Source organism: Eucyclogobius newberryi, unplaced genomic scaffold (assembly GCF_026437365.1).
Source record: "Eucyclogobius newberryi isolate DKJ021-1_F unplaced genomic scaffold, fEucNew1.0.hap1 SCAF_167, whole genome shotgun sequence".
NCBI classification, from domain to species: domain Eukaryota; kingdom Metazoa; phylum Chordata; class Actinopteri; order Gobiiformes; family Gobiidae; genus Eucyclogobius; species Eucyclogobius newberryi.
The window spans coordinates 1-16,496 of record NW_027315798.1 but is presented as its reverse complement, the minus strand read 5'-3'; the positions used below and the strand labels follow the sequence as shown (position 1 = coordinate 16,496).

Sequence of the window (16,496 nt, the reverse complement as noted above, 5' to 3'; positions counted from 1 at the left end):
CCCTTTGTAAGCCCCTCCCACACACATCCCAGCGTGTTCATCGGGCCCTCTGGAGACTCTCATCTCTGTATCTCCCTGGGCGTCCTTGGCTTTGATGATTGATTCAAGATAAACCCAAAGGAAATGTCTTCTTTTTTACTAAAACACATTCCTCCTGGCAAAGTGGTATAGGTTTTATTGTTTTGTTTTATTAAAGGGGAAGTATTGATTCGTGCAAACATGCTCCTTGTGTTTGCCCTTCCCCATTATTAAAGAAAGAAAAAGAATTTTGCAAAGACAAAGATTATTATTTATTTACAATCTTATTTCTGAATAATTTTCTTACTTTAATCAAGATTCATATCGGCATGATATTCTTCAGTCAAAATACTTATAACATTTTTTCCACAATTGTCTTTCTTGTGAGCCTGAATAACGTTTAAGACAAAAGCATATATAGAAGTGGGGTTTTATCTTATCACTTTGCATGTGATTCAGTAGCATTAGTGGTACATTCTGTTTTGCGCTCTCATTAAAGCGGTCGTGTCTTCATTGGTCTGGAACACTCCCTCACACAAACAGCTCAGACTGAAGCAGACCTCCAGTCACAAACAATCCCCTTATCAGCCTCTGGTACACCTCAGAGCTGGACCACAGAGCCAGGAAGGAGTCCAGGTCAACGCTGACATAAGCCCCCTGTATACAGGCCCGCTTATACTGTGTCTTCATTGTGCTCTTCACCTCCAGCTCATTGATACATGGCAGGATGGAGAAGTGCGGGTTTCCATGAAGTTTTCTCCTGTTTTTTTTTTTATTTTGATGTATCAATATTTTGTTTGGATGTGATCAAATTCGTCTGTTGTCTCCAGGTACTTGGATGCACGGAACAATGATGAAGCTATAATCTTATTTTCTTGTGGGAAAGATGCTAGATCCTGGGAATCTGGCACAAAATCTATCCAGAAACAGAGTCATTTATTAATGGCCACATAATAAGTTGGCAAAATCTTTCAAATGTCTTACATTTAGACCACTGTTTTGGTCCTTGGTAAATGTCAGATTAGATAAAACCATAAAAAGTCTGACTCTTTGATCTTCTAACACACTTAACTAATCTGTGTGAATAGAATAAAGCTTTGCAGCTACTAAAAAGTGGGCGTAATCCCACATTCATCCAAGCGTGGTCCAGAGTAGAGCTTCAGAACAATGTTTGTATTTTTAAAAACTACCTCAAAGTCTTTTTCTACTTGATGTCTCATACTTATAAGCCCCTGCACAATTTTACCCAATCAAATGTAATTTGCTCAGTGATGCAAAGGACATGCAGCCATGCACATCACAGTAGCTGTCGGAGGCTGTCAGAGCAGGGACAGTGATGGGAACATAGAGCAGCCCCTGTGTATTTCCAGCCACAGTCTTAATTGGTTCACAAAGCTTTACATGGTCTGCACACGACACTGGTTTATCAGGCCAATACTGTCATCCTTTTGACTAGTCAGCGTTCAATGTAGACCACAGGGGCTTGTCTGTCTATTAAGGATAAAGGTTTTTATTGTGTCATTTCCTCTGTGTTCTCGAGGCCTGCTGGGAGTAAATGTTGCAGTTATTTCTAAAATGATGACAGTTAAAAGTTAGAAAATGTTAGTTTACAGTTTAGTTTTGTATTGGGAGATTCATGCATCTTTAGAAATCTTTATTTTGCATTTGAGGCTTGAGTGATATTTTTTATTTTATTTTGTAATCTTTTTGACACTGGATCAAACACAAATGCTTAAAAATATAATTCAGAAAAAAACACACAACATATACAATGAACAAAACGTAATGATAATTATCTACTTACAGTATGTGGTAGTTAATTGCTAAATACTAGAAAAATAGCTGTCTGTGTTTTCTTTAAGATCAATATTTAAAATCGAGTATTATCTCCAAAAACATAGATTAAACTGATTTATTGTTAGTTTTTTGATAATACAATGTGATGTTCAAATGCAGATCTAAACCCACACAAGCGCTTGGGTCTAAACCAGGTTAAAACACTAAGAACCAGACCTGGGCCTAAACCTGGACACATCAGGAACTAGACCAGATTAAACAGTGGTTCCCAACCTTTTTTTTCTCTTGAATCCCTCACTGCATTTGTTACTACTTTAATAAATGAGCTCAATTATATCATTTTAATTTGTTGCTAATTGTTTCCTTAAAACAGTCAAAGAAAAACCTGCCGTCACCAATGCCGTAGACACCAAGCTGCAACCATTCTGTGCACAAGTCTGGTCTGCTGTGCCTAACTGCCCAGAACTGATCCCTCCCACAGTCTCCTTCAGCAGAAACATGAGCCCTAAGCCTCTGATCCTCCTGTGCATTTAAGTTATCATCCAGAGCCATTACCCTTAAAGAAAATTGATGACTGAGAACACGGTGGACGATCAAAGGAGAGAGGAAATCTTGTACCTTGGCAAGAGCTGTCTGTACTACACCTCTCACATAAAGTACTCAGTGAGTGTAAGAATTATACTAATACAACGAATAGGGAATGTACCACAATCTGCAGTAACATGTTCTTTTCCCCTATTCACCTTATCCCGCCCACTTCTGCCTATTTCTGCCACAGATTCACACGTCCGTTGTTTTGGCTCTTCTGGTTGAAATGGATTTCCGTTCACTTCAGTTGTGAGGAGAGGGAAAAGTCTCGCAGATAAAAAATGATAAAAAGTAGATTGACAAGTCAACACTGCGCTGTTTACCTGGGCGGGTTGAAAACAGTGATGTAATCTGTGTAGAACTTCTTTGAGCTAGAACAACCAGGAAGAGGGCAGTGATGGGAAGAATACTTTGAAAATGTATTTAGTCACAGAATACCAGATACCTGCATTAAAATATATTTGGTAATGTACTCTGATTACTTTATTCTGAATACTTAAATAAATTCATGTTCAGTTGCATTTTATACGACACGAGATTAAAACGGCTTCTGCATTCATTTAAAAGATAAGAGAACTTACCCTAACTAACCCTAACTTACTGTATTGTCTATTTTTCTAACTTATTCAGTGCAGTTTGAAGCCTAAATTTCATGATTAAATACCATAAAGTATAACTCTTTTAGATTTTTTAAATTAGAATTATGAATATGTATTTTTGGTATATGTTTTGTATTCAGTTAATTCCCAACACTGAAGGAGGAGCACAAATGATGGTGGTGTCCGTGACAACTTTTGGAATCAAGTATTTAAACAAAATTGCGAAAGAATCTCTTTGTGACTAAATCCAGATTGCTGTCCGCCGTGTGCATTTAATTGTAAAACTTACCGCTGATCGTCTGGTTCGCCGCTATATGAAGCTTTGCAATGAAAGCAGAAGTTATAACAAGATAAAAACTCATTAAAGTTGAATTTGCATAACATTTCTCTTGTAAGTTAATCAGTTGGACAACAAACCGGACATATTTCACCCAATAGTGGCATAATCCAACTATAAGAGATCAGAGTATGGGAAAACGTCGTCTTGGGAACAGCGTCTGAATTACTATGTCAAACCACAATGTAAATCACTGCAAGAAAGCATAAAGAATACCTCAAACATTGAATTAAAATACTTCATTGACATTGCCAGCCTATGTTGCTCTGTTATTGCTTGAGTCGTGTTCGCGTGCGTGTCCTTCAAACACGGCTAATGCGTGTGCGCTTCGGGCTCGTCTTGCCGACCCGTATCACTCCGACCTCCCTCGCTCGTTCTAATTGATGGATGGACCAGCCAATGCCATTGACTTTAATCTTCAATACTGTCCATTTTCATAAGCCTCTTCTGTTCAAGATCAGTTTGAAGACGTTTGTCGCGTGTCATTTGCTGAGATTAGCCCGGAGGTACAGATGAAACTTGACATAAAAGTGTAAGGACCAGGGATGGAGATCAATGAGAAAATGGTGGTATTAACGCTGATTGCACTGGTGTTTCAAGCTCTATTGATTTATGATAATGATTACCGGACGGTGCTGAGGTCTTGGGACGTCCTATGGTCAGGCATCACTAAATTGCCGTTCAGCTTTTGATTGGGCCTCCCCCCTGCTCCCCGAAAACTACCCCCGCAGCAGGGCACAGTAGACACATTCAGCAGCAGATTGCAGTCAAGTGTGACAATGGTGTACAGCTGTCTCCTCCACAGCGGGGTCTTGACAATGCTCTTTATTTCCTGGGGTGACAAGGTGGAAGATGTTTTTTCCTTTAGACTTTTGAGTGGGATTACAATAGAAATTTGGGGATAGCTTTCTCTTTGAAATGGTGTAGTTCATTGTGGATCAGGCTGTTCCATTTGGGCTGAAAAGGAGTCATTTTTGTTACAGTATCCTTTTTTATATTCCTTCTGTTCCCAATTTCAACCGCATAATAATATGTATTTAATCAATTGCATTTTATGTACTGTACGGTTAAATAACACAACTTTATATGCAGATGTAACAAACATGAAGGAATTTAATACAATTATTTATAGATTTGTTTTTTTGGAAAGGGTTACATTTATCCCCTCTAATATTTCATGTATCAAGTAAAAATATTAAATGTTGGTCAGACTAATGTACTAATAAAAAAAAATATTGGGGGAAGTTTTGGCAAAAAATAAAAGAACAACATTATTTGAACGGCAAAATGTATTTAACAACAAATAAATTTACATTACCGAATTGGCACTATTTGGTCGATTATGCATTGAAAACAGTTTATCTACCATCAAAGTCAGTTTTGTCATAAAATGTTGAACTTAATCTCAAGCCCAGCGACGCACAGTTCAAGCACGTCATACGATAATGTGAAATTCCTGAAAGACTTTATTACCAGAAAAGAAAAGCTCATCTTCTATGATTTGTGAATGCTTATTACCAGCCGTCCCCCTTCAATTGAAAACCCGGCAACCAATCAGGCTCTGTAGCAATGAAATATCCCCAATCTGGCTTTGATGATGCCATAAATCCTGGCCCGGGGCTTGGAAGGGCAGGTTCCATGATGCCCCGCTCTCTCAAAGGGTGATCAGATGGCTTTATTGGCCAACAGTGGCTTCGGGGCGGATCGTCAAAGAGCCCGTTATTCGCCTGATTTATCCGCCTTCCCCCGTGTGTCATCTTCATCAGATCATCAGCGTCACTGCAGACTGTGGGCTCTCCTGTTGGATTGTGGGAAATGTGTTGATGTGTCACCCATGGGTGTTGTGAAGACTGGGTGGCTGGATGGCTTCTGTACAATTAGAGGCGGCACAGTATTGGGAAAAAACATGGAATAACGTGATTTTATTGCTACAAATGTAATGATTTGAAAAATGTTGAGGCTTACTTATCATAAAAAAAAAAAAAAAAACTTGTATTCACATATTCTGGTTTGGTTTGAGTTTAGTCCTGTTGTAGACTTGATTTGCTCCTGTTGTAGTCCTGGTTTAGGTCCAATATTGACAAAGAAATAAAACAACAAAGGAATAAACCAAGATGTATGATTGTAATAATACTTTTTTATTCGATTATTCTACTTATTCTAATTGCTGTTTACTTCAAATATATTTTACTTTAATTTTCAAGAATGACAGGCATAAATCATTGTTTCTTTTGACTGACATTACAAAAACAACACAGTGCAGACACACGGTTCACGATTCCTGTTGTTTCCACCTGTCACACACTTTAATGGGGCTCCGTGGACCGACTAGACGCTTTCTAGTCACCGTTAAGTTGTTTTCTATTGTTTTATAGCCTCTCTCTCCCCCCTCTCTCTCCCCCCCTCTCTTTCTCTCTGCTTTGTTTTCTGAATCCAGCGTTTTACTGCTGTTTAGAGCCTAATGAATGTTCTGTTGCAGAGATAGACACAGTTGTTAATTTGACAGGCCATGTGGATTATGGGCTTTCATTTTTATTTTGTTCTAAAACATTGTCATTGTTAGTGGCAAAATGTTCAGAACAAAATCCGCGAACCCTCACTCCGGTTTGCGTGCACATTTGAACCGAGCAGAGGGTAAAACACGGTGGAGATGTGTTCCCTGGCCCTCATGTTTGACTGTGTATTGTTCTTCTTTCTGTCCATTTATCATGAACTTTGAGCACAAAATGTGTAGTGGAGTTATTTATGTCTTTGATGAGTTCAAACCTCATTTAATTTTTCAGTATTTTCATGAACATTTCCTAACAATCTGAACATTGACCTACCGACCATAATGAAAATGTTAAGAAATGTACTAATGTTTGGCAAAAATGTTGATTCCTCTGGATATTTTCTGGATAACTTTGTACGACGACTCCTTTCATGGTACACAAATCTGTCATCTTATGTCGCGCCCTGGCATATGTATGTCATTTACAGTATACTCCAGTAAATGACTATATTTTAGCGTTTTACCTTGATGCCTTTGACAACCAAAACAACAGTGTGTTTAGCTGTGAAGGGGCCATCCATTGTGTTAGAGGCGATGCCGTTTTGGGATGTCAGAAAAGGTCTTGTTGCAGAACAAGTAACATCTAACAAGTGATATTTTTTATTGAAAGTGACTAAAGAAAAGGCAGTGTTTTGTTTTTTTTGCACATTTTTTGGAATGTTTTATTCCTGACATCTTGCTTTGTTCTCAAAAACCAGGCAGTTTTAAATTTTAAACATGACAATGATGTTATTTATTAAAAGATCACTGATAACTTGATACAAAGAGTAGATGTTGAGGTTCATATGAAGTGCAGTACGACCAAGGCCTGTGCGGTTGCTATGACTCTTATTGATCTTCGCTGACGATACAACCCTTTTTACCACTCAATTACTGACATCTGCAGTTTCTTTAAATCATTTTTTTAACTTTAGATAATGTGCACAGATTATCCTTAACATTAATGCTTTTTTAAATTATTATTATTACTATTAAAGCAACAATGGAAGATCTGTTGTTATTGGAACAACAGATCTTCCATTCATCTAAGCACATTTTTGTTGGTGAGATACAGTATGTTCTTTTGGAAAGTGGACAATTTGTTCTCTCTGTTCAGAAAAGTAAAATCATGTGGTTTGAAGCACAGTTCTGTTTTTGGACAGCCGCGTTGCACCTGTATGGGATGTGGGGGCTGCAACACCCACACGTTTTGGAATCCGCTGATCGTTTAACACCTACACTTTATTTTGCGACACGAGTGCAAGAGGAGATCAAAAAACAGTATCGACAAAGGACTAGATGAGGACTGAAACTGTTACCAGGACTCGACCAGAGGCTCCTCACATTGTCACATGTTAAATTGAATGTCTTACTGACTTTCTTGCCCGAACATGAAAGCAATCTTTAAAAAACTAACCCTGCGAGTCAAAAGAAAGCTTTGTATCATCGCACTGCAACTATGAATCTGAGTGGCAGTGAAACTAAAACTTTCCCCTCACCAGTCAGTTCATCACTTCAATGCTGTGTCCTCTCGGGGGTCAGCGCTGGTCGGGGGGAGCTCAGCAGCCTGGAGCGGATTGCACAGGGTCAATGGTGTGAGGGAGGGCTTCGCGGTGCGGCCGGAGCCTCTGCTAGCCCTGCTTTTTTCCTTTCTTTCAATTTTTAAAAGATTAAAACATAAAACGCAGAACCAAGACCAAAGAGCTAAATCAAGAACAAAAAGGACAAAATAACAAACGGACATCAACCAACATAAAGAAAAGATGAACCAAAATATAAGTCGCACTGGGTCCATAGTCAAATAGTCAAATTTGTCCATTTCCAAATCCGATTTTTTTTTTTTTTTTTCATTTGTTTAATGTTTGTCACGATGTCGTTCCAGTCCTTAGTTGTTGGTGATGTTTGTGACCGCCATTTCTTAGTGATGGCTTTTTTTCCTGCAGCCAAAACATATTCCAAAAGTATCCATTAATTGTGTCCATGGCAGGAGTTTTGAGGCCCATATACATAGTTTTAAAGTTCAGAGGGATGACAATATCACAGTCTACAGTGCATTGTGAACTTCAGTCCAATATTCCTAAGCAACAGGACGGTCCCAGAACACGTGATAGTGGTTTGCCTCCTGCTGCCACAGGTTCTCCAACAGTCTGCATTTCCCTGTGAGTAATGGGCACTTTGACCTGAGGTTATGAAAAAACGTGACACACTTTTCCAGTAAAAGTCCCTCCAGACATGTGATTTTGTGTCCCTCCACTGAGAAGTACATACATTTTCCCACTCTTCATCTGTCAAAACAAGATTACCTTCTCTTTCCCTTTTGCTTTTAATATATTTAGTAGAGTAGTTGTCCAGACTAATAATGCATTGATATTATTTCGATATTATTCCCCTTGAAAGTTCTGTTTTATAAGCCTTGATAAAGATTATAATGGTTGTTACTTTGCATAATTTTTTGGTTATAATAACTACTTATATGTTAATACATATAAAAGTCCTGCTTCTCCAAACCAAAGGGCTCGTTCAACATTTCAACGCTTTTGAAGTGATTATCTTTAACAATTTGGTGAGAAGTTTGCATCACTGAATAAACTCTTACATGTCTATCCATTTTTAAATGTATTCCTCAAAAATTACATTGGCTATTTGAAGCTTGCCCAACGATGAAATGTTTTGTAAAACGTACATTGTACGGATAGATTTATCAAATCTTTACTTGTAATTAATGTGTTTTCACTTCTTTTTCACTGTTGTTTTACAGTGTCAGCTCAGACAGTGGTACATTTGAAATGAAATGTACAAACAAATTGTATTGCATTTCATCTTGTTTATCCATGATCATGTAGAGAAGATGCAAACTAGCGGATAGTCTAAACTCTAAATCATTCCCCAGCTTAGTAGACGGCTAAAACTACAGACTGCTGACTTTATCCAGGTAAAGTCTTAAGTAAGTAAGTAAATTGTATTTGTATAGCACCTTTCACGGACAGAAGTCACAAAGTGCTTCACAAAACACAGAATAAAACAATAAAAACACAAAAAACTTACAGTGAGCAATACATATACAACAATATACAGTCAAATCAGTCCCTAAAGCAAATGCAATGAAAAGGCTTGACTAAACAAAAAGCAACAACAGAGTCCAGTGACCGTAGGGAGAGCGGAAGATCATTCCAGAGTCTGGGGGCAACAGCTTTGAAGGATCGGTCTCCTCTTAAATGTGTTTATCTTTTCCCTTTGAGTTCTTTTCAACAGCTTGATCCAAATCATTTTTAGACAACAACTTTTTAACCTTATTTCTCGCTTCCGTCAGGTGTGGAGAGGAACGCTGGCCAGAATGAGATATCGCCGTATGAGAGCCGCCCTGATCATCCTGCGAGCCTACAGACGCTACAAAGTCAAGTCCTACATAAAGGAGGTGAACCGGCGCTTCAGAAATGTCAAAAACATGAAAGACTACGGAAGACACGTGAAGTGGCCCACACCCCCAAAAGTACTGCGCAAGTTTGAGGAAGCCCTACGGAGCATCTACAACAGGTAAAGAGATGGAGGCTATTCAGTACATTTGTGTATAAAGTCATTTACTGTGCTTGGCAAAAACAAAGTTGGAAGAGAAAGAAAATGCAGAACATGGGAAGACCTGCAGCATAATTGACAGATCTATCAATTTCAATTTGATCATTTTAATGTATATAATATGAATTACATATCTAATATATAATATATTAATGTATATGTAATAATTGTAATGTTACAGTTATAGTACTCAGGCTCAATGATAAATCTTTGTTCAAGTTTAGTGCTTTATTTTTACTATTTGTACAACACAAGGGTCAGTTCTGATAATGAAAAATCCGCAATTGACTTTAGTTGGAAGTAGGGATATAAAGGTTATTCAGTTTATTAATAAGCGAGATTATTGGGGTCACAATATAACTGTAAGAGTTAAAAATAATAATCATGACCATTTTAGAAGCAAGAATCGTAAATGTAAATGTGGCTTTTTATGTCACGTTCGCTTTACTTTATAATTTAGAAAGTTTGATTTCATTAAGCTGGTCACTTAAAAGGGGATTAGTATGTATTAGAAATTGGGAATGAAATAAATGTAAGGTTTCTTTGCCGATTAATCATCATGCAACAAACAAAAAAATGCAGTGACATCCTGAGACATACAATATCCATATTTATACTGCTTATTAAATTCATTTGAAATAACTTGTTTTCAAGCAGCAAACCTCTCTTTACTTGGCTTGAATAGAAGTAGACTCAAGCACAGCGCGGACTAATCCAGGCCTGAAGGGTTGTGTTGCACCCAGAAGTGTCCATTTGGAGAAACTTACTCATTGTTCCTCGGGCGAACACCGACTATTGATTTTCCCTCCTCCATCAAAGTCTCATCACCGGCTTTTATCCTAACGTTTGTTTTTATTTGATTCCCCGCACAGTTCGAAAATAGCCGTCCTCTACAATGCCGGTAGCTTGTCGGGATGGGTCTAACCTGCCCAACACGCAGCTGGGGCCTCGGCTTTTGTGTATCAACTGAAGGTGTGGCGATGGGAACCTGGAAAGCTGATTTATCTCTGTGCTCGTGTGCGACTACAGGTGGTGGGCCTGGACGCTGATCAAAAGCCTTTCACCAGAGGAGACGCTGCAGGTGCGGGCTAAAGTGGCGGGATTCGAAGCACTCAAGGGCCAAAGGACGGACTTGGGACTGCAGCGGCCCTGGGAGGGGAACTACCTGGTGAGTGAGTTGGATGAGAGCCCCATCGCTGAGTATAAAGAGTTATAGTGATGGCTACAGGACGAGTGGAAGGAGAGGCGTTTTGATGTCTTTTATACTATAGGAGACATGCAGCCAACCGGCAGAACAATAGAGTTACTTTTGGTTGGCTGCATGACTGTATCGAAAAGAACTTCACCTTGGGCAAGTTATTCTGAGGATGTAGGTATTTACTGTAAATTCATCCGACGTGTTAAAAGTTTCAGATGGCAAACCAAAGTAAGGAACATCGTATTTTACTAATCAAGCTCTTAATTTTGGCTTTGCAATAAGATTCAGACAGTGTACAGCGGTCAGCTTTATTGTCACAAATATCTTGTTTTGGACAGAATATACAGTACTATTGGGCATAAAAGTTGGATACCCCACCTTTACCTGATGACACTTGTCAGTTCATTTAAGTCCAAAGCCTTGTTTAACACTGCAAATCCCATCGCACAGAACGGTGGATTTGACTATTTTTGCATTTATTCAATAGAATGGAGTTCACTCCGAGTAACCTGAGCTGTATGTTTGCTTCAGTTGTATGGTTAATGTAAAATGTTGCTTAAAGTGCACATGTTCTCATGTTTTTGTCATTTTTGTATTTGTTTGGTGAGATAAACCTTGTAGTGAATATTTAGCACAGTTGTACATGATTTTAGAAAAGCTTTTAGCAACTTTGCTCCCTATCTGAGGAACAAAACCGTGTCAATAAACCCGTCGGCTTTATTGACAGAAAAGTACAGTATGAAATGGGGGATGAGAGAAGGGAGAACATGCAGTAAATTATCCCGAGTCGGGAATCGAACTCACGACACTGTGGCTGGCTGCACTTGAAGATTTGTAGTCTAACTTGTCAGATGCTTTTGTCTCTGTTTTGACAGAAGCGAGACAGTCCCGACACAGCTTCATCATTCACACTGGTCTCCAATGAACTGCAACGAAGAGACAAGTTTATGAGAGTTCTGTTCTCATGCAACGTTCGAAAGGTAGGCGGCTGCCGAGCACAAGGGCCCACGCACACATAATCTTTACTGTCGACACAAACAAATACAAACAAACTGCAGATCATTTGTACTGTATCCCTGCAGGGCCCAAAACTCTGTCTGTTTGGTCCTAAAATAAAGCCTGAATAATACACGCTGTTTCTTTTGCAGATCAACCGTTTTAACAAAGCAGAAAACCGGACCGTGCTCCTCACTGACCGCCACCTGTACAAGATGGACCCCCTGAAGCAGTACAAGCCCATGAAGAGCATCCCCCTTTACAATGTGAGAAAATTATTTATTATTATATAGTTGGGATTTAGATTGTATTTAAACCATGCAGTGAAAAAGCTTTTACATGGTTCATTCATAAACACACATCAGCTATAATATTATGACCACTGACATTGACACAGTTGATCTCGGCTCCTGTTTGTCAGCATCAGTTGTGATTGTCTCAAAATATCACCAAAACAGCAACTTTGAGCTTAGCTTGGTTTTCATAATCTTCATAAATGAGTCATTGTAACTGATGGAATATTGCAGGTGGTCTCATGATGTGACTCACTAGCATCAAGGTTTTACCAAGTTGCTAGTAAAAATATTTTGTCAGATTGTAGCCAGTTGTCTCAAACTAAGGATTCTTATTCTAATTTTTACCTTTTTAAGTCAGAATAGATATAAGAATGTCTCCACGTAAAACAGTGAGGATTTGTTATGACCCTGTGGTCAGTACCAGTCTGTATCCCATGATTCACAATGGATTCTAGAATTGTGTTGATTACTTTTACAGCATATTCCCATAGATTGATGTAAAATAGAATATCTATTCTAATTCAAAGAGCAATGCTCTTAGCGGATATCTTGTCTGTGAGGATCTGGTGCTTCCTCTACAGGAGCAGAGGAAGTGTCTGGCAAGAGAGAAGATCCCTATAGGTTTTTCTGATTACACTGCCAGTCTGCCCAAATAAGTGTTAAAACTAGTTCTTCTCGTTGCTGATGAAAGTCATTATTTTCACAAGGACTACTGCTCAAATATTAGTATAAAATGAAAGATGTGGTTCAACTTTTGTCTGGCTCATTTTTGCTTGCTCATATGATGTAGTTGTAGTTGTAATTGACTATAGTTTTTGGAGATTTGAGTATGTTAATGTTATAATGAGTATGTTCTAAAGATTTACATTAAATAAAATTAAAAAATAATAAACATTGGGTTCATACCAAACACGAGTGCGGTTCTGGACTTGTGCTGGTCTTGCAAGAACTCATTATAATCTGCGTGCTTTTGCTTTAGTGCTGTGGCCGCAGGTCGAAAGAATCCTCAATATTCTTCCTGAACACCGCAGCGGCTTATTTGCAATTCAACATATTATTGTCCACGTGAACCTGCACTCGTGTAGTCTACTCCATGTGACAGGCAGTTTGAAAGTAACACGCTCAAAATACGCGGTGAAACCGCCCCCGTTTTGAGTGTAAACGAGGCATAACTGGGCTTGCACAAAAATGATTGATTTGATCAACAAAATATTGTTGCAAAAAATGAAAATATATACATTCAAACAATAAAAAAAACAAGCACATTGACCTACCAATACAGTATGTCATAAAATTGTTATTTCAACTTTAAAACAATTGTACTTGCAACTCAAACCTGTCCCATAGTGTTCTTTACTTTACACAGAGGGGAAATCGTCTTATTCTTCTGTCCCCGGATCGTGCAGCAGGATGTCAATACACTGAGTCCCACCTGCAGCTCGGCTATTGGCTGGTTTTAATTGACGTTCTTACTGTGATAGGTTCATTAGCTGCAACATGAGGCTGTTTCCATGGAGAGTTTGGCTCCAGCGAAAACATTTCCACATCTGCTGTTTTTGTTGTTATTACTAAACATTCAATTTGAACCGAACCTTAAAAACCTAAACTTAAAAATAGGGATAATAATTGAAAATCTACATTGTTGGATTTTCCGTGTCCCATTTGTATCATGCATTTGTAAGCATTTAAACCCATATCCCACAACTCTACTACAATTGGACATGCTCACTCTTCTTTCCCCTCAAAGAATTCGGTTAATTGGTCACTGTTGAGTTTGCATGAATTTAAAAATTGCACACTTGGCTCATTCAGTTTTAGTCATGACCAAGATCCTACCTCTGTGTCAAAGGAAGAATCATAGGTGTGGCCTTGTGCCTTGTGCCAGTTTTTTAAGTTTTTTCCCCCCCAAGATTGACAGGTGAGGCACTGCCTCCCCTGAATGCACATCACTGGTCCCAACAGACTTGGCTGATGGAGGATAAATGGAACAAATATACCAAAAACTACCCAAACCTAAGTAGTATTGAACTTTTTACTGTTATAAATATGATGTCTGCCATGCTTTAAGACATAACTTTTGTAGTGGCCGCTTGTCTTCCGAGATGTGATTTATTTCTCTAGAATGTTCCACAGTGAGGATTTAAAGTGCTTATGACAGGTTGGCTGCTAAAAGATAAGATATTTTACACATATTTTACAACATTTTACAATTGTTTTACCTAGCAACCATATTGTGCACTTATAATAATTCATAATATTATGGACACTAAGTTCCCAAGTATATATTTTATTACCCGTGTTTTGTTTGTAAGGTAAATTAAACTGAAAATCGAGACCATCCTGGGGAACATCCTGACCCAATTTCACATTCTGCCAAAGTATAAATATAACCTTTTTACTCCAAAATAATTGACTCCAGAGGTGAGAGGACGCCAAGATGTAACACATTTATAATTCTCAAATCCATCATGGCCGCCTGCTGCAGTGGACCAGAGCAGTGGGCAGTGAGACGGCCATGACAGAACGTCCCGGTGTGAACGCTGACAAATAATGTGACAGGAGGGAATTGGAAATACCCAGGGACAGGAAACCCAGAGTTTTATACGTAATAGAGAGATGAGACCAATAGACGGACGGGAAGATCGAGGGATTATGTGATTGTTATTAAGCAATGACTCATTCAAGCAGAGTTGATGGATGGAGCAGCTTTTATCCACAGGAAGTCGTAGCAGCAGGTATCGGTGTGTTAGAGGCGAGAGCCAAGATATGGTACAGCAATGTCAATATATAGTTTTAATTCTATTTTGGTTTGGAAAGTACAGCTCTTTGAAAAATTATATAATATTTGGCTCATAGTAGTCACGGTTATTTCAAACATTTACTTCTATACCGTAAAAATGTATTAACCGATAGAGAAAGGAACCTAATATATTTTATTAGTAATCTTTCGTTACACGAGGACGCGTCATCATAATTCTGAACATAATTTAATTTATTGTGCTTTCTCTTGCAAAATGTTTACGATCTAAAACAGTACGATTTAAAATTACAATTTTAAATTGCATTAATTGCATTAATTGCTCTGTTCAGAAATGGATTGTGAAATGGAGTGGAGGAGCAAAAAGAGTAGAACAATTAACCCAGTTTGGCTCAAAAAGATTACGTCAAGAAAATAGTTTTTAAGTTAGGGCAATCATTGATGTAAACAGACTATTTACTGGCTATTTTGGGCTCTGAACAATTCATAATGTGTTCAGTTTTATTTATACTATGCTACAAGAAGGTTCTTTGTTTTTAGGAGTATGAATATCTCCTTTCCGTCATTGCACTGGTATCAGACAATATTGAAGTTAATTAGACACATAAAAGTATAAGAACTGAAATTGTACCTCACAACAGATTGGAAGGCGATCTGACCTGCAAATCAAAAATAATAGCGGGATATACATATTTAACCATCCATATCTGCATCAGTGAATTTGGCAATAGGGAATATGTGTAAACTGGAGAGAATTGAGGAGACGATGGATTATTCTACAGGTGAAAATGGCCCAGATTGAGCTGTATGGTTCAGAGCCACAGCAGCGTGACACAGCGCGGACACAAATCGATGGGAGAAGGTCAAGCAGAGGGGAAAGCTGTTAGCTCTTTGTTGATTAGCGCTGATGGGCTAACACTGCACCATCCCACCGCTGCCCCGGGCTGTTTATTTACCGCTGCCCCTGCATTCAAGCATTGAGGGCACTGGGAAACTGATGAATGGTTAGCGCTCACGGGAGGAGCCGGCCACAACTGCCTTGAAAAGGATTTATTTATCAATGAATGCTTTCACTGCAAAACGCACATCTTCACTGGGCATTATAAGTGTGTTGTCATGGTGACTATAAATCCAACGCAGCATATTATAGCCAATTTCCTTTATTCTTGCCACTTATATTTTATATTATACAGCAAATAATCTGCCTCCCAAGTGTCCTGTGATTTTTATAGTGATTTGAAGGGCTGCGGGGATAATTGAAATACAGGAATAGTTGCAATTTAGTACCACATCAAGGACTGGCTTTAGTTAATATAATACAAACTTTTCTATGTTTTCTTTTTTTTTTTTTTTTTTTATGTTCTGAAATGGGGGGGTCACAAATGTTAAACCTCCTGTTTAAAATGTGGACTGTTGTAGAGTGTGCACTAACTCACTCACACACTTTATTAGGCCCGAGTGCCACAAGCTGGCGAGAGGCCTATTAATCTCGTAAGGCCGTGCGAAACAAGTGCGCACGTAGTGCGCACGAAATCGAGCGCGAAGCGCTCGCCCACTTCCAAACACTCACTAACGCACTCCTTCACTCATGCACGCCCCGTGCATACTAATTAGTAGTAGGAAAATGGAACATTACCGTTGTAAACGGGCGAAGCCCGTGCAAAAGTGCGCACTAAACGAGCACTTTACATTGGGATGACGACCGCTTCCCATATAAAGCACTCATTTGCGCTAAGTAGCTCACGAATACGTTCCCCATCTCTTGCATGTTCCGTGCATATAAGCATGTAATGCAAAAATTGAACA

At 38.8% G+C, this 16,496-nt stretch overlaps 1 protein-coding gene across 1 annotated transcript in view; it reads left to right on the top strand.

Moving 5' to 3' along the window:
• Positions 1-11,902, top strand: part of myo1d (myosin 1D) — a gene marked incomplete at its 3' end in the record, with an annotated part of 78,919 nt that extends 67,017 nt beyond the window's left edge. The window contains exons 17-20 of the mRNA XM_072448471.1: positions 9,180-9,403; positions 10,472-10,610; positions 11,516-11,620; positions 11,789-11,902. Of these exons, the coding sequence (XP_072304572.1) occupies positions 9,180-9,403; positions 10,472-10,610; positions 11,516-11,620; positions 11,789-11,902 (582 nt within the window). The remainder of the gene's footprint in view (positions 1-9,179; positions 9,404-10,471; positions 10,611-11,515; positions 11,621-11,788) is intronic.
• Positions 11,903-16,496: the final 4,594 nt, after the last annotated feature.